The sequence below is a fragment of the Clinocottus analis genome, unplaced genomic scaffold (assembly GCF_023055335.1).
Source record: "Clinocottus analis isolate CAN_PGR_092001 unplaced genomic scaffold, fCliAna1.0.p SCAF_8, whole genome shotgun sequence".
NCBI classification, from domain to species: domain Eukaryota; kingdom Metazoa; phylum Chordata; class Actinopteri; order Perciformes; family Cottidae; genus Clinocottus; species Clinocottus analis.
The window spans coordinates 17,371,162-17,397,974 of NW_027176240.1; the positions used below are offsets into that span (position 1 = coordinate 17,371,162).

At 42.4% G+C, this 26,813-nt stretch overlaps 1 protein-coding gene across 1 annotated transcript; it reads left to right on the plus strand.

Moving 5' to 3' along the window:
• Positions 1 to 99: 99 nt before the first annotated feature.
• On the plus strand, positions 100 to 26,730 carry LOC137779719 (regulator of microtubule dynamics protein 2). Its single transcript, XM_068567876.1, has 11 exons — positions 100 to 157; positions 2,189 to 2,643; positions 11,446 to 11,623; positions 11,721 to 11,823; positions 12,911 to 12,971; positions 20,527 to 20,602; positions 21,196 to 21,273; positions 22,687 to 22,785; positions 23,599 to 23,652; positions 23,786 to 23,866; positions 24,357 to 26,730. Exons 2-11 carry the CDS (start codon positions 2,198 to 2,200, stop codon positions 24,408 to 24,410), a joined length of 1,230 nt encoding a protein of 409 aa, XP_068423977.1. The 5' UTR covers positions 100 to 157; positions 2,189 to 2,197; the 3' UTR covers positions 24,411 to 26,730.
• Positions 26,731 to 26,813: the final 83 nt, after the last annotated feature.

The window sequence follows — 26,813 nt, forward strand, 5'->3', positions numbered from 1 at the left end:
ACCCAAAGTAATTCGCATTGTGAGGATACCCACGAAGCCCGGAACTATTCATTGTGGTGCTTGAGCATACACGGGATGTTTTGGCGGTTACACGAGTAAACTGTCATTGCAAAAGAGGTGCCTCCACTCTTACCTGTGCAGTAAGGGCTCTAAAACGGTAAATTTCGTTGTTATTTAGAGAGAACATGTTGATGTGACGTGTTTTTGTGATACTGTATTCCTGACAGTTAGCATATAACACGTTTTAACCGTTTTAACCGCGAGTAACTTTGTTTTTCTCGAATGTTAGCCCAATGTTTGGGGACTTTTAGCTAGCGAGAATTTTTATCACTGGCCGCTAACTGGGTTAACCTGTTTAGACTTAACAATTACAATATAAAGTTGATCATGATGACGCATACTTGAGACCCCAGACAGTCAAAGGCAACAAAACTACTTGGTTAGGTTAATTGCTAATACAATATCATAGTTTAGGTTAGACTACCATAGTACCAGTAGGTACTAACTAGTTAGATGATATGCTTTTGCTTCGACGCAATATATTCAAACGACAGGAGGCATTTTGAGGATACACAGACACAATGATGTCCTAACACAGATGACGTGTGGATGAACGTGTGGATGAAGCCACACGTTGCTGTGTTCTTGTGCTTCCTACTGAGTTATCTTACATGCTCTTTACAGTCAGTATTCTCTGTATGTAATAACCTGTTTGTAACCTACTAGCTAAGCGTTTGAAAACCGTGGAGTCTCTGACTCTGAGGTAATAACCAGCGGACTCTGCTCCTGTTATACATCTAGAGTAAATATTGGGCTATTGGGTTAAAAGTGGAAGGCCACTGTCAGACAGATCTTTTTGCCAGCTTATTTTAGTGACTACAAATGTACTATTGACTACATATTGAACTAGCTATGCAAGAGTAAAACGATGTAGGTCTCAGTTTACTACAAGTTGCAGTAGTCTCAGTGTTAATCTTTACTTTTTTCATAATTTCTAATCTGATTATACTTTGCTGCTATTAACAGTTATGACTACTGAGCAACAACAATACAACACTATATTACCTAATGAAAAAATGTCAAACTAACCACACTTAAACTGGGAACTCGTAAGCCAAATATTATCTTCATAGAACTGATTATCAGTTGATACAGAGTTATGTATTAACATCAGATTATTCCACCACGAGCAAACGGGTTGAGGGGACTGATCGTGGAGCTGCTCCACATGACGTGAAAAAAAAGGTGACGCCGTGAGCCAGGTGCGCGTTGGTCAACAACAATGCATGTTGTCCAAATCTATCAACAAAACCACCACACTGACCCTGCTCAGTGACCAGACATGAGATTGCAGCACAGCTGCGCCGGCGACAACCTCTCCCCGCGCCAAGGAGAGGCCGCGGGGAGAAGCACCAGCACCCCCAGATACAGCAGCAACAACAGCGCTGTGGCTAGTTTATGATTAAATACGACTGCAAATGTAAAAAACAGTAACATATTCAGCATTTAACTTACCACACTCACATAAACCTCTGTGGGAAAGGGGTCATCAGTAAGTCCTGAGATTCTAGATTCTATGTGAGATGCTCGTTTCACAGCGCATGTTAATAATCACGCGGGCCCTGTGACCAATCACACGTCCAGGGTCTCGCAAAGGCTCTTCCATGTATTTTAACCAGGCTAATCTTACATAGATAAAGAGAAGTGAAATGTGATTGGATAAAAGATGTTGTTAAACATGTCCCAAGAAGACATACAAGAGGCCTGAAGGAGCAGAGGAACAGATGAAGGCAGCTGCACAGTGCAATGAGAAAATAAGCTAATAGGGAAAAAAATATTATTATACATGTAGTGTATATGTGAAAAACAATTACATTACAAAAAAGCAATAACGTTTAACTATTCAAATATTTTATATATATATATATATATATATATATATATATATATATATATATATATATATATATATATATAATTATTAAAATAGTTATAACTTTGTGATTCTGTTTCTTGTTTTGTTTTTGTACTGTTGGTCAAAATAACAAGTCATTTGAAGGCATCATCTTTTCATTATTTTCTAACATTTTTTAGACAATTTTTACATTTTTTATTAATTATCAAAGTTATCTTTAAACCAATTCATTATACATTTTCCTTGCTTGCTATTTCCGTCTGTTATCCACAGACCTGCAGGATGGCCCTGGCGGACAGCAAGGTGCTGGTTCTGGGAGCGTTGGCTGGAGTGGCTGGCATTGGTTTGGTTGCAGTGTTTTACCAGGGCTTTAGGTTGAGGCGAAGAAGCACGTGGTCGCGATACTACCTTAAGAGCACTAAGGCACAAAGCACCGGCGTCATGTTGGTGGACGGCCCAGGTCTACCCGGGGGTCAGGCTGAGGTGCTGGAGCGCCTCGAGGCCCTGATCCAGTGTGTGTCCGAGCTGAAGGATGAAATGAAGTCGTTGAAGAATGCTCTGCCGTCGCTCCAGGATCAAGTCAGGGAAGAGCTGAGGGGACGCGATGAGGCGCGCCGAGTCAGCCCTCTCCACAGGACCACGCCAACGCGAAGGAAAAGGGCTGCAGGCACCATAGCTGGGGCCAGAGCTGGAGGGCAGAGCTCTGAGGAAGCCGAGAGTGAGGGAGGGTGAGTACAGTGTCTCCAAAAATGTATCCTTAAATGTATTATTGAATTGGATCCCGCTGAGCAAGGCCCAAAATGCATATAACTGCACCCTCTTGCAATGATCAGACATGCTCACACAAAGTAATAACACAAAATATTAACAATTGTTGAGTCTTAGCTAACTTGTAAACCAAATATTAATAAAATATGGCAGACTTGGACTTTTGATCACAGCCAGTACTTTCGATTGTTGCCTCAATGACAATCGTTAATTTGCCACAACACCCTGTGCTCAAAATCCGGTATCTTCATCAAACTTTGTATCAGTTTGTACACAAATCACACACTGCTATAGATTAATTTCTTTCCCCCCTGATTTTACACACACGCTCTCCGGCTGTTAGGAAATCCATAATGCATCTGCATTAAAGTGTTTCTCTGCTTCGAACCTGGGCCAGGTAACGTGTAATCAAAGTTCACAAGCGCAAGTTCCTCTCTGAATCTTAGACGTATGCCGTTAGCGGCAGGTGCTGAAGATAACACAATGTGCGAATTGGCAATATAAAAAATTGGAGCATAAAGATCCGCCTGCGGGTTCCCGTCATCTACAACAGCTTCGGAGAGAGAGAGAGAGCGTTGTGTGGGCAGGACAACATTTCATGAAGCATTGATGCTTTAGATCTCAAAATGATTAATTTCTAAAGGCTTCATGTGCTCACAAAGCCACCTGTTGGTGAAATAGTATAAAACAGGCAGATATAGAAATAGTTGTACAAGACAACACTTCTTCATGAGCTCAACCATGTGATCTGAGATATAGTTAATTTCTGCAATTAGGTGATTTGTCTTGTGAGTAATGGAGCAAATGTGTGCATATCAACCCTGTGGTCAGTTGAATTGAATCATGACACAGGAGTGTCAATGTTCTAAAACATGACAAAAGTGGCAGAGGGCAGCGGATGTACTTGTGTAACTAAGAAAGTGATACAGAAGGGAGACTTCATTTGTTTTTATTCGGGAAATATAACTTATTAGCGTGTTTTGGCTTCGGACGACATCAAACACATCATAAGTCTAAAACGATACAAACCTTGATTAGTGCCTGGATTACTTGACAAGTGCTCCGAGGCCTTGGCACAGCACCTACCTTCACTAGCAAGACAAGGATGGTGTGTTGGCGGTGCTCCACCATTGTTAAGTTTGTGAATGAATTTTAATCGCACCACCCAGATCACCGAGCCAAGGGGCGTCTAAAGAAGCAATTCAGTGTGCTTTGCAAAAAGAAAAGGGTACATAAGTATATATATATATATATATATATATATATATATATATATATATATATATATATATATATATATATATATATATATATATTTGTTTCATTTAGTTTTATGAAGTGATAATTACACACTGGTATTGGATTGATTCTCAGTATCGGCTGATACCCAAAGCCAGGAATCAGCGAGGTATCAGGGATGAAAAAGCCAGATCGGTCCATCCCTAGAAGAAACTGTGCTTGTAATAATCCAGAATCAGTGTCATCAATGCATAGTTTGTCCAGCAGACTTCACTGTTTACAATTCTTAGCTGCTGCACAATAATACCAGGTTTCAGAAAAGCTGTAAATAACTGTCTCTGTTATGACCACAAAAAAACGGTTTGCATCTCTTTTTTATCAGCATTGGGCTTGAGGCATAAAATGCCATCAGGCAGGCTTTGGTCATTTCTTAATGTAAATAATTCCAGTAGATAAACATACGATAGAGAAGCAACATATAACTATCTCAACAGGTGGCAAAGTGTAAAGTGATTTCAGCTTATTTTCACTTTAACAGTCTCATTGGATCGGTATGTGAATCAAAAACATCTTCTGGCCCTCTTAGTTCACCAGGCTAACTCCGCTCACTTTATGAGCTAAATTATAGTCCTGGCAATAGGTACATTTGCCTCGGGTGCATGCAGAGAACAGCAGACTAATCAAGCACTACATGCCCAGTCATCCACCTCTGTCCACACCCAAATGCCTTGAACTTGTGCCATCCTCAGATAACATAAACAACAGATGTGTTTCTTTTGAATGAACTATCATTTTGAATCTCATGATCTCATAAAAGCAAACACCAATAGTTAAATGGTGGTGATTACGCCAATGCTTTAATGTTTTCAATAGCCGGGGAAGACTTTTTATTGGACACAACCAAATATATCGAATTATTTGGGTGATGCGGGACCAGGATTTGGATGGACATTGCGGCCGCCCCTTGAGTTCTCAACTTAATTTGAACTTTGCTTCATCTGTGTAGGAAGTAGAGCATGTGAAGTGCCAAGAAGACTTTATGACACTCAGCTGCTTTTACACCCTAACCACACAGATTTTAGGCATGCCCAGTGAGCCTTAGATCGGAGCTGTGCGTCTCCTCCCAATCTCTGTTTCTGCCCTCACAATGATTAATCAATTGCCTCGGAGCGTTTTTTTTTTTTTTTAAAGTAAGCCAACTGAACCAGTGCACCCTGGATAATTATTGAGTGTGGTGTTTTATTGTCTGTGTTATCTAAGAGTGTCTCTACAGGGCATTTACAAAAAAATGTTTTAATGTTTTTTAATACCAGATAAGAATAAGAGGAAGGTAATTCAAATACAACCAGATACACACAACAAAAAATTCTATTTACTAAATTGTGTGACATGAGGCTAAGTAACTGTCATGAAAAGGACTAATATTGGCCTAAAACACATTGCTGGTCATGTACGCTTGTTGACATTGGAAGCAAGACGGCTCATACACAGGTAATATAACACTGTTTCGTATGAGTCTCCTTTCATGATGGATTTCAGGTCAATCTCCCTCTACTTGTGTTACCCACGCCAAGCTCATTGGCCGAAGGAGCAGGTGGAAGCGTAGAGGACTGACCTTCAGCAGATGTGGCTCGCCGGTTTTGAGTGACAGTCATCGGGCCGCATCAAATGCTTTTAATTACTGCCAGGGTTATTGTGCTGTAAAAGAAATCACATCACGCACACTGCTCCCATAATTAAAGAGTGTGTCCTACCGCTCTGTTATTTGTTCGAGTAGAGCGTGCGGGGCGGTAACTGGGAATGGTGTGGTAAAGAAATTCCAGACCCTTAGGCCATGTGTGAAACCCCCCCGCCCGGAGGAGCCAGGTACACCCCCTAATCCTCACATCCATTTAAAGGGCTCTTGATGTCTCCTTGGCAGGCTTGGAAGTCTTTGGAGAACAGTATCTCCACATGATATACCCATAAGAGATGCTCAGGTGTTGTGTAATAGTTATTTCATGTTTGTTGAAATCCAAAGCCTTAAGAATACATTTAAGATCAGCCAGATTAGTGCATTTATCGCTGTGTGCAAAATGCGACGCTGCGAACTTCTCAGTTGAACATTTTATCGCATCAAAACTTGAACCGCATACCGTCAGTTCTATTCATTATGAATATTACTATCTAATAATGATGGAGAAGGGAGTAAAACACATCTTAAATGGCTGAGTTTACTAAACTTTCTCGATTGTAAATAGCGGCTTTTGTACGGCAGCAGATTTCCAACAGGGGGCATTGTGCAAGTATGAACAGGGCCTTCAACAAATCCTACACCAAGCTCTGCTGCAGACCATGAGAGATGCACGTCATGAATAGGCAAAGACTTCTGTTTATACTTGTGTAAGCTCAATGGTTCTCTGAAATGTGTGTTGAAATGTGTTTTTAAGTTGAATTTTTTTTTTTTTTTTTTTAAATAAAAGGTGTCCTGCGTTTTTGCAGAGATATTTACACCAGTGTTACCAAATTGCTCTGATAAGGCAGCGTACCTCTTGCCTCTGTCTGTGTAGTGATGCATGTTACTCCTGCAGAAATGCTCGGAACAAGCAGTGTGACACAACGTTAAAATTATAGAGCAGGGGTGGTGTCGAGCAAAACGGGGAACACGCAGACCGAAGGGGTTGAAAGTTACAGCTGTTTATTCCGTTCACTCCTCGTGTGTCATAACGGCTTCCTCGGCACTGCCTCTCTGAAGGCAAGGAGACCCATCAATCACCCCGTCTGTGTGCCAAGCTGTCAAAGGCCTCGTCAAAAAGTGTCTTGTCGGAACTTGTAATTTCTCGAACAGCTCCCACTGAGGTTATTCACATTATGCCGCTGTAGCTAAAGCTAAACATTACCGTGTCTTCTTCTTCTTTTTTAAACTAGCATTTATGACATTGGATAGTTGTTGATTCAAGCAAATCTAAGCAGGAGTTTTGTTTGGTAGCGGGCAAGCCCGATCAACTTGCACAGAAATGTTTAGAAAAAGAAAAGGGAGCTCATTGTCTGCTTTGTGATTAAAAGCTTTAGTCCAAACTTCCCTGTGAATGCGATGGTACGTGCTGCTCCGCAGCAGTCTGCATCCGAGACATTCACGTTTATATCCTCAGGTTCATGCTTCAATAAAAGGCTTTTAGGCAAACAAACGCGTATTTTGAATTGCATACAATGTATACGCCGACACGTTAAGCTGTCTGACGTGTCACCAGTCACCCTGGCCTGTCTCTGACCCGCTGTCTGTCGGGTTTAATTCTGGCCACCCACAGCTCCCATTGCGCCAACGCAGGCTTTTCTGTGGTCCCACCTCCACGGCATTTTGTATATTTTGGATATCATTTTTGTTTTATTAGCGATGATTCAACTTGTTTGTGAAATTTGTTAATGTAAGTGAAGGACCCACACAGTCATTGACCGCTGAGTCTGCGCTCCTCTCAACCACCCGGTAAAAGCCGCTGATTGCAACATCCAAACAGAAGTGCTATTTAAGGTCGCCATTAGAATTTTTCCCAACACACTTTTTAACGTTTGAATAGTTAGTAATGCAGTGGTATTCTCAGCTAGGTGATAAGCGGGGATTATTTAGGAGTAAGAACTAAAAAATCTGTGCACAGCCTTTTTTGGGGACGGGACAGGACGGGACGGGACGGGGGGGGGCTCTCTAGTCAGTCCGTCATTGTTGTAGAGCGGGCTTTCATTGGTCCTGTCACCAGTGCTACACAGGCTGAATAGGCTGGGCTGCTGGGTTGCATGTTCCAAGGCCCGCTGATGTTGGGATGGTAACTCTGGTTTGTTTTGAACTGTGTAACCGCAGAGACTGCCTTTGCTAAGCTCCATTGAGAGATCCCTTCATTGCACCTTGGGGTCTGTATGCTGATCTCCTCGAGTGAGCACACGTGCTGTTTAACATGAGGCATTGCAGGCTTTGACTTTACCAAGTGCGTAGAGTGTTAACAGCATGGGGAGCTGTATGACACAAAGTGGAAGATAAAAACACGTGTCTTTTTATCGTCCTCATCGAGTATCTCTTGTATGGTAGAATAGTTATATTGCATGCCAAATAAGGTCCGTAAATAAACGTCCGTCCATAGGTTGCAAATCATCAGGATTCACTTTTTTATTCGATGAAATAAATAGCATCTGCTCACATTTGTGATATCGTGTGGTATTTTTTTGTGCTAATGATGAATGGATTTTAAAAATTGTCAGGTTATTATGGCTTCAACCACTCCATCAATACTACAAATGAAATATTTGAATGGGCCAGAGATGTAAATAGACTCTTTATCGCTCCACTTGAACCCTAGGACCAAATACCAGACCTGGGGCCCGTACTGGTTTAAATCCACGGTTTATATGGTCAATTAGTCCCATTCTGTTGCCGCATTTCTCAGCAGAGACAGTTCCTGTATCTGTATCACACAGGTTTTCACAAGCTACATATCTTCTAGACATTCTGAGACTAAAATGGCATTTTTCATAACAGAGAAATCATGTGGTAAAAGGAACTATACAAATTTACTGTACCTTAGTCTCCTTTTATTCATTCACATGAGGACCACAATGACCACACCCACTTGAGACAGGAAGTGTTACCCTTTGAGACCATTGGGAGGGGCTTGTAGTGCATCATCCTTGCTATAGAGCAATCTTCTGTCTGTTTAATATTATGCGTAATACCAGAGTGCATCCAAGAAGATCCGGCCGCTGATCATGATGGAATGACCACGACCAATGTCAACCACTGAATATGCACCAAGAGTATCAGCTCAGAGAGTCAAAGGTCATTTCCCGCCTCTCACTGTTCTATGTGCTTCCACTAATGTTTTCCATTTTTCTTTATTGTCTTGTCAATGTTGTTTTTTTTAACGTTGTGAACAGTTTATTTCTGCCCTTCCAAACTTAATTTGCCAGCATCAAATTATATTTCTTTTCATGTGTGAGTCACAGAAGGACCTGCTTGAAAATTATGTACTTAGTCAGTATTGAAATGCTAATGACAATATTTAGACCGCTAGGAACATTGCAAGGGCAACTGTGTTACCTGCACAAACATATTTACACTACACATGCACGCACACACTAATGCAAATAGATTCTTAGCTTATTTTTCTTTCAACTCAAGTGATTCATGAGCCGTGGAATGGTGTGACAGGAATGCGCTGAACACTCAGTCTTCTGCTGCCGGTCTCTCCAGAGTAAATAACTGCGGGGAGGCAGGGAAAACCGAACTGCTGAATGAATAAAAGGACAAAAGGATGAATGAATTAGGTAGTGAATGAATGAATTAATGAATGACACAAGTCCAATAATCGGATTTATCTTGCTGAAGTCACACCATGCCTGTCTGTAATATGGTGCAGCCAGACAAAAATGCAAGACCGCAATAGTCAGTGTAAACACAAAAGCACACACATTTTTTTCAAAACTTTTTTTTTTAAGCTTGGGTGTGTTGGCCAATAAATGGTTTGAGCCTTGCCTGCAGGTTTTTAGGGTTTACTCAGGGGTTAGTGCAGAGAGGGGGATTGTGGAACGGCTTTGGCACACTATTTCAAAATGTCGGTATAAACACAGATAGAGATTAAAGTGAAGACACTGTAAAGTCTAGTTTCTGGATGTAGAATACAATTGTTTTACAGTTTGGCCAGAACCCAAGAAGTCATAGGCTAATTAAAACAATTCGACACAAATGTTGTGTGAGGAAGCGATGACATTTTGGGCAGCCGTGGATGTAAATTGCACCTTGACAGGTTGGTGGAGGTGTACAGCTGTGAGGAGGTAATTCTAGTTTTATTTGTTTTTATACAAGGGAAAATACGTATTATTTGATAACATAATATTTAAAAAAATGTTTAATTCATAACCAATAAAATGCACTTTTGCTCAGTTCAGGAGCCTGGCGTTTTTGGAGCCATCGCCCGAAGTATCAGCCTGGTGCCCATGTTTGAAAACATGTTTGTTTCACTGATATTACTGAGTCAGATCTACTTTTGCTGTAGTTACACTACGTAATATCGTCATCCATCATCTTGTAATGACCACATATGACCACAGTGGGTGTTGTTCGGTGAAAGTTAAATAAGCTCTTTTGACACATGCATTTACCAACTTTGGGTTCTGCCGAGTTAATCCAATGCAAAAGTGTCTTAAAATATGCATTCTCTCTGCTGGCCAGCAGGTGGCAACTCCTTCCGTCTCTTTCAATATAGCACGATGTCCGATTGTCAAATGATGTCTCGACGTCACTCCTCCGCATTCCAAATACGGTAACGTCCATCCGTCCAAAAAAAAGCCAAGATGGCGATGGCCGTATTCCAAAATGTTGATGACAGAGTCGTACTCAAGGCTTCAAAGTCCACAAATCAATGGTGACGTCACAATGACTACGTCCACTTCTTTTATACGGTCTGTGGCATTAAGTAATGTATTGGCCTCTTGGGGGCAGAGGAAACAAGTAATTTGACCCATTGTTTGTATCAGACAATTTAATACAAGCTTTAAAACGGTGTCATATTTTCAAAGTAAAATAGGACCGGCTTCATTCGTGTTGTTGACTTTGTCAGACGTGGCGCATTATTTATGACGGCTCCTTTCTTTTGACTGAGTAGAAAATCTCTTCAGCTCAAATGCCCTCATGTTACTTGCTGTAATCACAGCACCTTCAGGTTTGAAGGTGTGAGTTGTGGGGCGGAGTCGGCAAGCAGCCTCCGGCACAGGGCACCTGTTGGTTCTGTCTGTGGCCCGCTCTGACACATCCCTCCAGAGCCGTGGCTCGCAGCCCAACATACTCCCTTAACCACCAATGACGCACATGCAGCCACTGCCAACCTCTAATGTAGGCTTTTCATATTTTCACCTTTGTCTGTCTTTCATTTTTACCTGTATCTTTAATATAGCTCTTTATACTGTTGCTTCTTAAGTTTTAGCTCAGGGTGTTTGAACATGCTTACAGGAGTTGAAAGGGCACCATAAAAACATCGAGTGCGAGTGTTGCGTGCCTCTCCCCGACAAACAAGTATCCCTTTTTTTCTTCTTTTTTTTGAGGGGTGAAAAAGCCTTCAGGTATCCACGTTAAGACGTCAGGAGTTTCTTAACAGCTACAATTTATAAACAATTAAGGAACCCACTTATGTAAACAAACCCGCCCGCAGTTTGAGTGTTAACAAGCAGCGAAAATTGATCCTTTATAAATCAGCACTTGGCAGAAAATGGCTTGTAAAAATGCTCTTTAAGATTTTGATTGATATGAAGTGTTTTTGTTCCACCTCACAAGTTGAGCTTTAGATTTAGCTACCAGGACACAGGCCATCGCTTAATATGTAGGCTTTCTATTGGTGTTTCCTTGGGCACATCTTGCTCATCTTGCAAGATGGAGACAGTCTGGCTTAGTGTCAAGAACCACTATTCAGTTCACCTTTCAATTCTGCCTCAATAAAGTTTAATTGCACACGCTGACAGGAAACTGAAGGTTTCAAGTTGTTCCCTATGATCGTTTGTGCTTTCAGCTACATGACCGCCCTGACGGACTCTGAAGAAGAAGAGCCAAGCGATGAGGAACAGGATGACGAAGAACAGCCTGCAGACAAGTTATGCGTCCTCCTTGAAAGGATCGACATCTTACGTCAGGGCACCGAATCAGACAAAAGGGAAAGTCTCGACCTCCTGCTAGAGCAGAGAGAGGAGGTATGTCGACTCCTGCACATATTCGATTGACAGATGTGATCCTGTAGCTCAATCAATACGAAACAGTGTCTCTTAACATTTTGATATACTTCTCTAGTTTGGACAGAAGTCACCATTTCTTTGGCGGCTAATCCGGGCTTACTGTGATCTTCACGACATTAGCTCCACTCTTGAGGAGAAGAAGACCAATGCGGAAACTGGTAAAATATACTAAACCTTCATTGTGTTGTACCTCATTTGCCACACATGCCCAATCTGGACATGAGATGCTATCGCGTCATAACCACAGCTGCTGGCCAAAGGTCTGTAATCCTGCAGAGGTTTCAGTAACTTTAGCTTAAGTTGTTGACCCACAGTGAATCATCAGAAACAATGGCTCTTTTTGCAACCAGAGGCATCGCCCCCTGCTGGCCAGTAGAGATGATTACGGTTTTAAGACACTTCTTGATGGCTTTTATTGTCAGAACCAGAACGTGCCTCCTGATACAGATGTACACCTGCACCTGCACCGATTTAGCTCTTGCATATGCAAGAGCTAAATCTTGAAGTATGATCTAAAAGTATGGAGCATGCACACAAGTCGACAATGTCCTGCACTGATTGAAGTGGTTTTCAGAACCATCTCAAACAATGTGACATCCATTGCACTCTGACCCATCTGTGTGAAATTGCTACAAAAAATGAGTATTACACACACGCTATGCACTCAAGAAAGAAGACACCTTACAGTCTTAAAGTCATCTTCCTGATAACAAAACATTGTTCTCACTGATCTCCCACGGGCTCTTTTCAAAGGACGGCACCAGCACTTTCTGTGCTTTTCTAGTGTTACACTAAGACTTTGTAACCTAGTCCATAATGCTCCCCCCATTATCTTAAACAGAGGCGGTTTTGTGATTCTACTGAACTTCAGAGTAGACTGACCTGTTTTTTCTGTAATCCTTCCTCATCAATGTGCCTCTAATCAAAGCTGGCCAGGTGCTTCCTGAAAAGACAACGTGTCAATGCATTTTACATTGTTTCTTGACATGGCTATATAAAGCAACAGGGCATCATATTTAACATTCATTAGTATATTATTAGTGCAGCTGGCATAAGAAGCTTTCCAAAAACTGATGAAGGATTTTTAACTTGGATCGCATTTTATTTCACTTGTGTTTTTATATTCTTTAACGCTGTGGCCTGTGCTGTTGCACGCTCTGAGACCGCCCTGGGTTAATTGAGTTGGTTGAGTTTGCGTTGCAATGGAGCATCACTATCTGTTGTTTATCTTTCCTTTGCTCTTAGGTAAGAAGGTTGGCGAGGAGGCCGTGAGGCTGAACCCTACGTGTGCTGAAAGCCATCAGTGGTAGGTTTGCCTCGTTTCCTTCCTTCCACATTCAAAAGCAAATCAATCACGGATTAGTTTGATGGCTTGTGACTTGCCATAATTGAGCCCCATTTGGTGAATCGCCCGTGGTTTGTGTTCTTATCCAGTTAAACTGTTTCAGCAAAACAGAATGAAAGTGTAGACACAGGTACTTTCCCCAGATGTAAGGCACTGTGCTTTTGAGTGACGCTTTGGCCCTCCAGCAGCCGTTTCTCAGTATTTGAGTGAATGTTCACTCAGGCATTCCTCGGAGCAATTTAGCAAATTTGACTCAACGAATATAGAGGGACATCGCAGAAAACCCCACAGGGGGAGGGGACGACAGAGTGAATGAAATGTGAATTGCGTCAGTATATCTTTTGGACCCAAAACCAACACGGACCAAACTATGCAAAGAAAAAGTGCACATTTGGTACAAAATAGATGCACGCTTTTGCAGTCCTACATGGTTGTGAGATAATAGCAGTTTACCCCTCCGCCCGGTCCCCCACCAGCATCTTCTCCCCTGCAGATCACGTCCTCCTCATCCATTTGCAGTTTGATGAACGTAATGCAATAACTGGCCTTCCGTTATTGCCGTCAGCGTTTCTGTGTATTGTTGATGGTTGCGCCACACAACTAGCTGTATATATTTACAGTGGTGCATAATTTGTGTCCAGCTCATCACATTTGTCTGCATTTCATGTTCTGTTGCCTTTATTGACAAAAAACAACAACACTTAAACGACTTATTTGCTGCATCTGGCTGATGCGAGTGGACATTTGAAGAGGGCTAATTCCCTCTCTTTAAGTCAAGGGGAATTTTGTCGCCGTAGGTGATTCTCAGACAAAAGAAATCGTGAGAACCTCTTCCACCCTGATATACCTCCCCAGTTGCTCAGTGGCACAGCGGAGAAAATCCCCCTGCTTTTTAATTAGTTGTGAAGAGTGGGCCTTATGGCATGAGTCCCGTCTGTATTTGTGCAGTCCCCAGTGGTGCATTCCTCATCTGAAACACAGCTCGTGTCAAAACTTGACTTCTAATCAGACGTAAAGTCCAAGACTTGAATAGGGAGATAAAGATTACACTAGATGCAGCTCTGAGATCAGCTTGGTGCTGTCGAGGTTTCAAAACAACTGCAAGGTATAGCTCGAACGCAGCTGCAACTAAAACGATACAAAGCCCTTTTTTGACCTGGCTTTGCTTCAACTTGTGCTCAACATGAAGCACTGAGCATACAGGAAGTCCATGCAGCAAACGGTGTGCTGCATTTAATCGTTTATATGAAAGTAATAGTTTACCCAGTCTGTGTATTTGTTAAGATTAATTACGTTTCCTGAATTAGTGTGCAGTGTAACTGAGATAATGGGGTTGCTTTCTGTCGACGGGCATTAAAGTTCTCACGTGGAAAAAACTACCCAGACCGCCTGCTCGAGCCAGCAGCCCTGCTTGCTTTGTTCGTTGGGGAATAATTAGCATTAGCCCATGCGCACACCACAGCACTCCAGACGTCAAGGAAAATAGCAGGCCGAGTTTGTTTAGTTAATTAAGAGCAACAGCTTTGAAAAAGCTTAATGCATAATCCTATATCCACTAATGGAATTTGTAAGGTTCTTAAACCGAGCATAAATGCGGTCTAAATTGAATGGACAGGGCAAAGTAGGTAAAGCCACACTTCATAGAGGGGAGGAGGCAAGGACTGGGGACGGTGCCAGGCAGTGTTGCAAGGGAGTTTATGTATGAGGTAACTGTTTACTTAGCGCACCGATGCCGTGAGAAAAACCTGTCACCTGTTTTTTCTGAATGCTGCCCAGCTTGTCACAATTTGGCAGGTGATATTTAGTCGTGCTACCGATCAGTTCCCGTTCTTCCTCTGAAACTACTGCCATGGACTTCTTTCCAAAGGCTGAGTTAATGGACGGCTCTTTAAACTTATCCATTGCTATCGACCCCTATAAAAATGTACTGAAGTGCTGCAACAGTGCTGCAACAGGAATAACTGAAATATGCATGAGATATATAGTACTAGCACATACGTTTTGCAATTGCAATTATTATGATAATGCAATATAACATGTTCATTCTACCCAGTTCACCAAAGTTGTTTGCAACTTTAGTGTTATGATAACCAAAAACAAGGACTTATTCTTAGTAGTCTCAGTGTGCCATTACAAATCTGGATAAAATCCTCGCACGTTTAATTGGACGCTCGCCAAAACCTTTTATTCTGAAACTTCAAGTTTGATGACACACAAACTCTGTGGTGTTAAACCAGTTTTATACAATTTATGCCTAATTACTGTTTATGATCTATGACTACGTGGGAGTTTAGAAAACATTATAAAATAATAATTCCCACTGCCATTTTTTTAAAATAAATAATCTGTATTAGATTTGCGCAAATTAGCTCGATCAGCTATTTTTTGGTGATACAGTATCCAGAAATGGATCAGATCTTTGAGTGACAGCTTAGCAGGCAGAGTTTGGAGGACTGTTTCAACAAATCTCTCGTACCTGTAGAAGTTGGTAAATACACTTTGTCTCTGTGAAAGGCACAACCTGTGTGTTATCTTCTGGCTAATGTTAACGCTCAAATGGTAGTTTAAGGACCAGTAGCACATGATGGTTGGATGACGTTACACAGTGTTGCTTCCTTTCCAACTTGTTTTTGAACCGGTACATAATGTTTAATCGGTTAACATGATTGGGTCAATTGCTAAAGTTGACGCGCTTGCTAGCTGGTTTTGCCCGCAAAGGTTTACAGTTTGTGAAACAACCGTGGCTGGAAGCAATAGTCTCAAATTATATGTTGGGCATTGTTGAAAGAGTTGGATAGGAATGACTGGGAAGCCGGGGTCAAATGAAGGCGTGGGCGTGGGAGCCCAACTGCATGTGAGTCATACACCGGCTAATTACCGGCTAGCTGTACCTTCTTACTTTGCCAGCGCGGCCTCCTCAAACGCGGCGTTAAAAGGAGAGGTGTGTGAGATTAAGTGGCATCAATAATATTCACGTCACCACCGTGTGCAACATGGCACACTTTGTGGAAGAGCACCCAATCTCTATGAAGATGTAGATGACTTTTACTAACAAAAACTCAATGATTGTTAGTTTCAGGGTCATTGATAACAATTAAAGCATATTATATTAAATAATTGAAAGAGCTCGGTCTGTTATTATAGAACCCTTTATAACTCAAAGCTTTTACCTTTGACAAAATGTTGATGTGCAGCCACAAGCGGGGCACATTTTGCAAACCTCACGCAGAGAGAGCACGCTTCATCTTCACGGAGCTTGCACACTGGCCGTTTGAAGAGCTGCAGTGACGAATGAGTGTGATGTCCGCATGACGGCCATCACTTCACAAGAGATTACGTATACTTTCCCACTCCGTCGTGCACCAAACCTCTATACTCGTTCCCAGGAGGGGTGAATGAGGACTCTTTTTTTTTTTAAGTTGGATGTGTATTGAGGCAGTCAGCGAGTGGCGCACTATCGGCAGCCCCACAGCCCTCGACGCTGTTATCTCCTTATTTATATATTTTTTATCCTCGGCCGTCGTGTCTGCCATAGAGCTGCCGGACCCCAACATGTTTTCCCACAGAGAGCTGTATGTGCAGGTTGGGATACAAGCGTAAGATGTGGCTTTTTTTTTTTTCAACCGGAGGGTGTGCATGTGCGTGCGAGGGAGTGCACGACGTGCTCGCGAGGGGTTACATGGGGGCGCTTTCGTGACAGTGAGTGTGAAGCCTATTCGTATAATCTCAGCAGGCTGACGATGTGATTGCATTCTTGTATCGCCGGCTTTGTTTATAGGTGCGTTTCCAATGATCCCACCGTGTGAATTCAGCCCATGTAAATCCCTGGCTATAGGGCCTCTCTGAGGGTACAAAGGCCCGCGGATTAAGCAGGGAGCCTGTGGCAGTGCCAGTCAGGGAGTGGAGGGGTGCGAGGGTGGGGGGGTTGGAGGACAGGGGGTCACTTTGACCTCCACAAAGACAAGTTTAATTTCAAACGCGTGCCTCTGTTTGCCGTGGACATTGTCAGTGTCACTGTGGAGACTGTGTGTGTGTGTGTGTGTGTGTTTGTGTGTGTGTGTGTGTGTACATGTGTGTACGTGTGCCCCGTAAACCTCAGACCTCGCTGTGAGAACACTTGACACACAACTTCAAATCCCACCTCCCATGGCAAAGTAAACACTGTCGGCTCATTCTGCCGTGGGCTCCTTGCATCTTCACACAGACTGTCTTTGAATTCCTCGAGTTCCTGCCCCTTTTGTCTGTACGAGTCCCAGCCTGGAGTCCTGCCTGGCCATCTCCGTCTTGAACGGGGTCTCTACGTTTGGATTTGAAGTCTGAAATCAATCTGCGGTTTCCGCCCGAGCAGCTGACACTCGGGCTCTTATTATTTATTTTTTTCACTGAACAAACACGGAACTAACCTTGCGCAATTAAGTGATTTGTCCTCCTGTCATGTTTTGCCGCTGTCCACCTTTCCTCCCTCTCTATATATTTCCATTTTCTGGAAGGGAAGAGATAGTATTTCAACTCTGTGAAGACAGGAAAAGAAAAACAACAGCAGGGTTGGCCCCTGAGGCTAGACACTCCTCCCTGAACCTCGCCACTTCTTATACCCTCACTTCTCTTCGCCTCTCCCATGGAGGCCTGATGCTGTTTGCTATAATGACAGTAGGTGTGGCGTAAAACCCCAGAAAACGACCTCCCACATGGGGCAAAAATAATAATAAAATCTGCTAATTGATTTTAACACATACATTTCCTTGAATTATTCATAGAAGACAGAAGTTCAGGCCGGGGACAAACTTTGACAACAATCACCAACGCAAACCCCACCCACCCTCCAGCCCAACTCCATTATATACCAACACTATTATATACCATTGCCACCATTGGTTTTAGTGTACAAATATATTTGTTTTTTTTGAAGCTGATCATGTGATCGTTGTTTTGTTTGTTTGTCTGTGGGTGAGGTACGCATACCTCACCCACAGACACTTCCATTATGTCTTGTGGTAGCCTGGTTGTTGAGCAATATCTCGGATATCAGTTTGATAACCGTTCCCCTCTGGTATGCTGCTCTAGTCACTCTCCCCATCATCTCAGCACCTGCACGGTGCAAGATTTATTGCATTTAATCACATTAGCATAGCACATTATTAATTCTTATTATTCGCTCATTGGATTCAGAGAGCATTGTGGGGATGTTCAGTAGTTACAGTGAAAGAAGCAAGGAATGTTTCTTTTTTTTTTTTTTTTTACTAATCAGGAAAGATATGTTCCGATTTGTATTGTTCGTCTGCGGCTAATTAAAGCAGCATCTTGCGTAAGGCTTTTCATTGCAGCTTAATCATCAGTGTTCAAAAGACTTTGCGACGTGTGCACGTTGCTTGTTTTGTTCAGTCAACAGTCCAACATTTAAACATTTTCTGTTGATCGACAAATACTTTATTCAACGAATGGTTTTATCCGTATTACAGGAGTGCTACAAGTTTTAACAGGACAACGAGTTGACCGTGTTTGTGAGGCAGCAGCGCCGCAGGTTATGATTACTGTGTTCAGCGTCTTAGTTTGGCGTGTTAGCATGTTGACCTTTATTCGTCACCGTTAAACAGTATTGGCCAAAAACCAAAGTATTGGTCTAAAGTGAAAGTTTGTCCGGATGACGGCACTAGATGGAATATGAATATCTATGATTGCAATCTATCCAATAGTCGTTAACTGTGTGTTTAATCCAGCAACAGCCATTTCTGAGCCTCTTTTGCTTTAATTTTTTCACTTATAAAAAACAATATCCAGCCGGTTGGAGAGTTGCACACCGCTGGATTGTCTGTGAGCAACTCTTTCTGCTTTTATGACGGGAGCTCAAAATCATATTAAAATGTGGAGGCCAGGCTCAAACCAGCTGTGTCCTGGCTCGGATTCCTCGCGTCAGATACTGAGTCACCGGTGATGGATTTGCTCAAAGCCTTCACATCCAGCAGTCTGTTTTCATTGGAAGGCTCAGCAGCACAACTGCAGACAGATAGCATCTCTGCTCCTGTGATGTTGTAAAGCTCTCCACTCATCCAGCGCCAACCGGTGGCAGACTGCGCTGCCATAAAAAATGTAAAACAATCTTTTTTTGGTTACAGTTGCCTGTAATTTATCTGCCCGTATTTTTCTTTTGCAAGTAGTATTCTGGGCACGAAGGCAAGATGCGGTTAGCACTTGTTTTATGTTTTGATTTTACACACCGTCCACATTAACGAGGAGTAATGATGGTAAGCACAAAGAATAAGGTTTGCATGATCTCCCCCCCCCCATTGGCAACCACCACTTTTTTTATTTTTTAAAAGTCAGTGGTTGTCAACTTTTGTTCAGGTTTTTCTTGCATGCCAATGAGGGAAAAAAAAATTATTGTATCAATCATGTCAATTCACAGCCAACTACATCTCATCTATTTTAAAATAAATGATTTATTTATCAACACAACATGAATAAAAATGTATTGATGTCGAAATTTGCGTCTGCATGCAGTGCCTGATCACAGTCAAGAGGCTGAGACAGAAAGAGGGAGAGTTACAGTAGCCCTGTTTAAAACAATTAAAAATACAAATCCATTCACACTTCAAACACCTCTGTGCACGCACGCACAGTTGCAGATTCCAACTACCATCAGCACCGCCATGTCAGACGACACTGTCGGGTGACCTTTGTGCGCGCTGAGCCTTCATATAAAAAGGTATTTGTGTTGCTCGGTAGTGTTTGACAGAGTACCAGCAGGATTAAAGCAGCCTGGCGGTGAAAAGACTTTGATCAGCTCTCTCCTCTCCTCTCCAAACCCACAGCGTCGTGCTGACTTACAGATCCCGAAGCTGAGATCGCTCTATGTTTGCCCTCCACCTGCCCACTGGTCCAAGTCAGCGTATTAATTAGTGTGTAAAGGAGTAAGGTGAAGCAGCTTAGCTACGCTGATGTTGCCCTAATGAGGAGTCTCATTATAGAGTGTTGCATTTTTTTTTTCTTCTTCTTCTTTTCCAGTCCTTTCGGTTTTTTCATTATTAGTGACCCAGAGAAAAGGTGGTGTGACTGAAAAGTGAAGGTCTATGCAGCCCTCCCAACTGAAAGCAAAACTGTCACTACTTGACTTCTGTACTGTGGTCGGTCTGGACCGGGCAACCAAAGACTGTGCCAGCTTGTTACCGTTGTAATTCCTTTGAGTGTGTCTTATTTTCCTCCAATCGGACCTTAGGTTTTCCATTAACATAGTTTTTGACCAAATGCACATTTTTATTGCATTTATTTGCATTCTTAGCATTTATATATTTTTTCTTGAAGACTTTTGTCAGCTGTGCTCCTTAAAAGAGGCTTTATTTCACTGCCAATTATGGGGGTCAATGCCATCTGGTGGCAGGGGGCATTTTGGGTCCATAAAATCTTTAGTAATCAGTTTAAACATAATTTTTCTCTTTCTCAACAACCTGTGAAAACATGAGCCGGACAACCTGTAGACACCTGATAAGCAGCTGATTACCAGAATACTGTCTCGCCGCAGGTATGCCATCATGTGTGGAATTATGGCCGAATACGACACGGTGCAGAACAAGATAAAGAACGGATACATCTTCAAGGTGAGTTGTTGTCTGGGAACAGCCTGTACGCAAGTCGTATGTTGTGTCTGGGACTGTACACAATCTGAAGCTGCTTGGTGAAACTCTTGCACTATTCCGTGCATACATCCATACATATTTCATTTCTACATGGAATATTGCTGCTGGGAGGAGGGATAGTTACTTGTATCACTTAAGCCAGTAAGCCACTCCTACAGCCGTTCGGTTACATAAGACAAGACAGAGTGTGGCACAACGGCACGTAAGCCTTTTATCTTCTGTCAGCCGGCCCCCCCCTTGCCCGAAAACACTATGTACCTGCAAAACTCTTGACAGTTGAAAGAGAAAGCCGTGAAGCGCCCGAGAGGAAAGCTATTTTTTTTTTTAAAAAACAGAGAAGGGCGAATGGAAAAAGAATGAGGGAGGGTGTGTGTCAGCCTCAGAGTGCGTGGTCGCGCCACAAGATTGCGTGTGTGAGAGGTGTTTGTGAAATACTTGTGGGTTGGTGAAGCAGGACAGATCAGGTCAGAACAGAAGGCGGTGAAAATAGCAGCCGTTTCATGAATCAACAGTGCAAATCTTCACCCTGTCTGTGTGCCTTCCCCCCTTCCCAGGATCATCTGGATAAAGCCATCGAGCTGAAGCCGCAAGACCCCATGTCTTACTATCTGCTGGGTCGCTGGTGCTACGCCGTATGTGAACCTCCCAACTCGCCTCGCAATACACACACACACACACACGCATAGATCCCTCCAATCTTTCTGCATACACAAACTGTGAATTTATGGAGGCTTCCTTTGCTAACCCACCCACAGTTTCACGCAGGTTTTTTTTTCTTTTTCTCTGCACTATTCGCAGAAAGCGCAATGAGAGGTTAACACGAGCTATTGTTGGCTTTGAATCAGATTGTACCGGGGAGCCATTTTCATTTTGTGTCTGTTCAGCTTCTGTTCCGTTGTTTTTTTTCAGCACGGGTAGTTGTCTGTCAATCACTGTGGGTCAGCGTGAAAACAATTTGTGATAGTATTTACATACATTCTGCTGGTGCGCCTGTTTGTTTCTATTTACCGACTACTTATCACATATCTCTGTGCCAATTGTCGAACAGACAGCCTGAGAGGAAGGAAGATGTTGCAATGATCGCTCTGACTTAAATGATATAATCCTCACCTACACTGGGCACCAGACGAGGAGTGAGGGCCTGTAAGATTTTCAGCGGAGTGGCAACACCTGATATTTTCGAAGGGTTGAGTCTGCCCTGTGTTCATGTTCAACAAAGATCTACTGTTTTTATTCAGCCGGCGGTTCCGTTTGAAGGGTCCCGTGATGATGCCAAAGCAACACTACACCTGCAATTAGATGTTGCTCGGATGAAAGGCGTGCAGCAGAAACATTACATGTATGACCAAAACGCTCTCCTGGCCGTCAGCATCTTCTGTGTGAAAAAAGCGAAGAGTATCAGTGAACTGAGTACATGTGGTCATGGAAACACTGCGAAGAGTCACAGACGTGAACGTTTTTTGTTAACTTTCTTTCCATTGAACTGTTTAAAGTGCTTAATTTCACTGTTGGTTGATTACGTTTGATGGGTAAAAAGGACAAATCTCCAGAATATAATCACATCCCAAGCAGCACCATGCCTAAAGACGGTCGGATGAGAAACCCTAACACATTCTGATAGTGTCATTTTGAATGTCGTTGACCATTTTGACCAGTTGACAATTGACCAAGTCGTTGACCATTTTAGAAAACCTGAGGCAATGTTGACCTTTTTTGTAAGTTTTTGTGAAGTTGATGGCCACACATATTGTCAACAGCTCTTTGGTGACGTCTTAAGGAATATCTGTTTCTCCCCTGACCTTCGGTGGTTTTACCTGCCACCTTGATTTAGTGAGTGTACCCCAGGATCCCCTTGACATCCCCGTAGGGTGTGATTGAAAGAAATGCGACACAAAACAAAAACTAATCACCACACCCAGCCACACCCAGCATTGGAACCAGAGAGGGCAGTGATATACTGCTTTTTTAGCCGCTGTGAAGTCACTGTTAAGTGCATGCGCCGAATTGCCTTTTGACTTTGAGAGATGGTATTGACTGTTTTACAGGTGGCTCAGTTGTCATGGATTGAGAGGAAAGTAGCTGCAACGTTGTTTGGAGAGCCTCCAAGTGCAAAAGTTGAAGATGCACTGAAGAATTTCTTAAAGGTACGTAAGAAAATTAATTCTGCAGTTATCTCCTTTGTACTTTTTTTTAACACAATGTCTGAGTCTAAAATCTTTCAGTTTCCCTCTTGAGCTGCCCTGATTAGGAAACATGCAGCACACAGGGTCCAGATTGTCTTGCGCTCAACTTAAATTTAGCTGACACTTTTATCCAAAGCCTCCTCCATTGTTTCTCTATACACCATAGACACAGCAATGGGGAGCAATTCAGGGTAAAGTGTCTTACTCAAGGAGTCATCGACATGGACTAGCAGAGGCGGGGTTCGAACTACCGATCCTCTGATTGAAAGACAGGCACGCTAACCACTGAGCCACAATCGCCTACTCTCCTGTAACCAGTTTCCAGCGACCGAACAATCCTTATTTACAGAGGGCTTCATCCGTGTTCCCACATTTTACAATCTTTATAAAGTGGAGAAATTGGTTTTGCTTCTGGCCAGTATTCCTGTTCATGCCTCTTCCTCATGTCTGGCGTATCTCACCCATCAATTTGATGTAAGTGGTCGCTGTTGCAACATGTCGCCTGTGACCAAAAGAAGAGCCTCCGGTCAGGCTGTTGAGCTTAAACAAATACATCCTGCAATGTTACACAGGTCCCCAACCTCTAACCTGTGGTTATCTGCACTTGACTAACTGTAGGAGAGCTGTTTAGGTTGGAGGAGCTGCAGGGTGGGGGGGGGGGGGGGGGTGTGACTATGATGTTGCAATGATACAAGTAGGACAGTAGACCACGGATGGGCATTATGAAGGGATTAACTTTAATAACTGAATAAAATGTAATTTATTTTAATACAGGTTGAGGAGATCCAGCCAGGATATTCCAAACACAACTATGTGTTTCTAGCTAAGGTCAGTACCAGAGACCCAAAGTTGAACTTCCATTATCATTGTTTGTTTTGGGACAAAAACTGTGCAGTGTTCTGTGGGATCCCACTGAGAGTCAACAATGCATTGACAGGTTTTGTTTCTTTTTCTCTGGCAGTGCTACAAAGACATGGGGCGGAGGGTTGAGGCCAAGAACATGTGTGAAGCTGCTTCTTCAATGAACACTGTGACCAAAGAGGTAGACCTCATCACTATTACAACTGCAACACTGGATTCATAGCCAGCTCACACGGTTATAATACACGGTTGAATACAAGTTTATTATTATCTCCACCAGTAGACAATAAAATCGGGTGAGTGTGTGTGTGTGTGTGTGTGTGAGTGTGAGTGTGTGTGTGTGTGTGTGTGTGTGTGTGAGTGTGAGTGTGAGTGTGGGAGGGAGTGATACGATATCCTGGATAGATCCTTCAAATGCTGGAGACCATTCTGTGTGCTGCTTTCTGATAATTTGTAGTTTCTCCAAAAATGTCCTATTCATGCACTCCATTGAAGCTCTGACAACTTGACAGAGTAGCAGCAGGCGGGGCTTAGCGAAGGGTCAGCTGAAGGTTGTATTCACTCAATTACAGCAGTGGTCGTTGCAGACGCACCTGGAGGATATTTTGCACTCGACAGAGTGTACCTTTCTTGTTTTATTTTAATTTGAACAATGTTTTTTTTTCTCTCAGGATGAAGACGCACAAAAAGAGCTGGAATTACTCTGCCCGGCGCTCGGAGTGTGAGAGCCGTCTGCACATAGCACCTTCTTTTGGAAGTAAAGTGTGTTTGTGTGTGTGTGCGTGCATGCGTGTGTGTGTGCGTGTGTGTGTGTGTGTGTGTGTGTGCGTGGCCATTGTGTTAATTCACTCTGTGAGTGGAGGGAGGTGCACTGTGACACTATATCATATATTAAGAACCGTCCTCTGTAGTTTTAAATCTGATTTGTATTCTAAGTACGTTTTTTTGTTTTCAATAGTGCAAAACTTTTCTACCTGTTTGTCCCAAATTGGTGAGACGATTAGTTTTCACTTATCAAGTGTGTGAGGTGGATTTGTGTTGATTTTACTGGTTAGAAATTGGATTAATAATAATAACAATAATAATAATAATAATAATAATAATGAATCATTAAATTCAGTGTGATTGTTCGTGTATGTTTTTGTATTCCCAGTTGATCCATGTGATCTATTGCTCTGATTAGCGACAGTCCCTCCGGTGGGTCTCAAGGATACTACATTTCCTTGACAACAAGGACTGGTCGTTTTTATTTTTTAATTTTTTAATTTTTTATGAATTGATCCACAGGACTTGCTGTTCCATCCTGTTTAGTTTTTTGTTGTTGTTGTTGTTACGTCTCCCATCACACAAATGAGTGCAAATGACAAAAGCACACCAGACAATGGCGCACCCAAACAACAGTCTTGGAATGCAGCGACCACTGGACGACCTCCCGCCCCCTTCACTCTGCCTTTGCTCAGGCGGGCTTCAGGGCTCACCGGCCACATGTACGTCGCCGACTTTGCGTGAGCGTGTTCTCCGTGGTGTCTTTTCTTTTGTTGACTTTGGCGCCTGTCCATCGGGGTCATTCATTATTCAGTTACCACCTCCTACAGCTCAGCTCCTGTGACAGTGATTTCACTCGAGCATGACTGCGGTTCACGATCCAGAATAAAGACAACGTGTACTCTGAGATAGGGCTGGAGGTTTTTAATATTTCTCCGGGACCTTGTTGATACGCATCAGTCAACAACCCTCACAGACTTGCTTTACTTGGAACTCTCCCAGAGACTTTTCACGAGAGAATACATCAGAGTTTGAGTGACTTTAATTTGCCCCACAATGTTTCATGTTAGAATGTATTGATATATATATATATATATGTATGTATGTATGTATGTATGTATGTATGTATGTATGTATGTATGTATGTATGTATGTATGTATGTATGTATGTATGTATGTATGTAGAACCGTAATTGAACCGTATTTGAACCGTATTTGTAACTCACACTAAGGGGTTATATGCAGCGTCTGTACAGGTGTTTTTTGGAACAAACTACCACTTTTTAATTCAGGGTTCTTCAGGCATGAGGGATTTTCCTGAATCCTTTTTATTTCCCACATGTTCCTTTTGGATCATTGGTCTGATGTTGTTTTTTAATCTGTAACCTCAAGTCATTTTCATCGAGCCATCTGTTTTATTGTGAACTTTTCCAATGCCAGAGAAAGTGCAGAGGCCATCCAAAGTGCCGACGCCCAAACTTGGTCTGCCAAGTTCGAAAAACAACAGAACTAATGATTTGATGCTTATAGAAGGCTGTGATTACTCCACACATGTCATGTACAACAGCTAATTATCCTGCTTAAAGTTCAATGAGAGTTTTCCTCAGGTTTCAGTTAATGTAAATAGGACCCTGGTTACGTCCACACAGGCGACAATTTGTCATCCACAACACTTCACCGGTGTACTGAAGAACATATATTATATTAAGGTGTTTAATAAACAAACTCACTGGCATTGTTTTAAGTTTTTACGATTAGAAAGGTGGAAGGCAGGTTTTTGAGGTTTTGGTATCTGTGTTTCTTTGTGAAACAGAAATGCCAGACCAACAGCCCTCCAGAAATACTTTAATGTTAGAGGACGCAGGCCTGGTTGGGTGATGCTGCTACTATATGATCTGATATACGGATGTAATGTTTAAATGCTTTGCTTTATTACTGCATCCTGCATTCCTAATTATGTTGCACTTGATAATGTGTTAGTTTTGTTTACACCTAAGATTTGTATTGGGTCGGATTTAAGAGAGGGATTTGGAGGTATTCATTTTTTTAATGTATGTTGTTTAAGGCTACAGAAATTCAAATGAGAAAAAAAAAAGGTTTCATTTATCACTTTACAGATTTTGTCCCGGCACAATGAATGTATTTGATTTTCTTCAAATGTCAGAACACGTACGATATTCCTCAAATCTCATACACTACATAGAGAATATATTGTACAGTGTCATAAACTGAATGATTGATGGTACAATAATCTATAATTAAATCTGTGCAATCCCGATATACCGTGTCAGTTTGTCACTCGTGTTGCTTATTTGTATGCTTGTTAGTTTTATTGCCGTTCATAAAGTTGGCCCTCTCGCATT

Bases quoted from the DNA above. Each gene is read 5' to 3' on its own strand.
- LOC137779719 (XM_068567876.1), top strand. From the start codon at position 2,198: ATGGCCCTGGCGGACAGCAAGGTGCTGGTTCTGGGAGCGTTGGCTGGA. The intron at 11,624-11,720 runs GTATGTCGACTC...ATACTTCTCTAG, and splicing joins TGCTAGAGCAGAGAGAGGAG to TTTGGACAGAAGTCACCATT. The intron at 23,653-23,785 runs GTCAGTACCAGA...TTTCTCTGGCAG, and splicing joins ACTATGTGTTTCTAGCTAAG to TGCTACAAAGACATGGGGCG.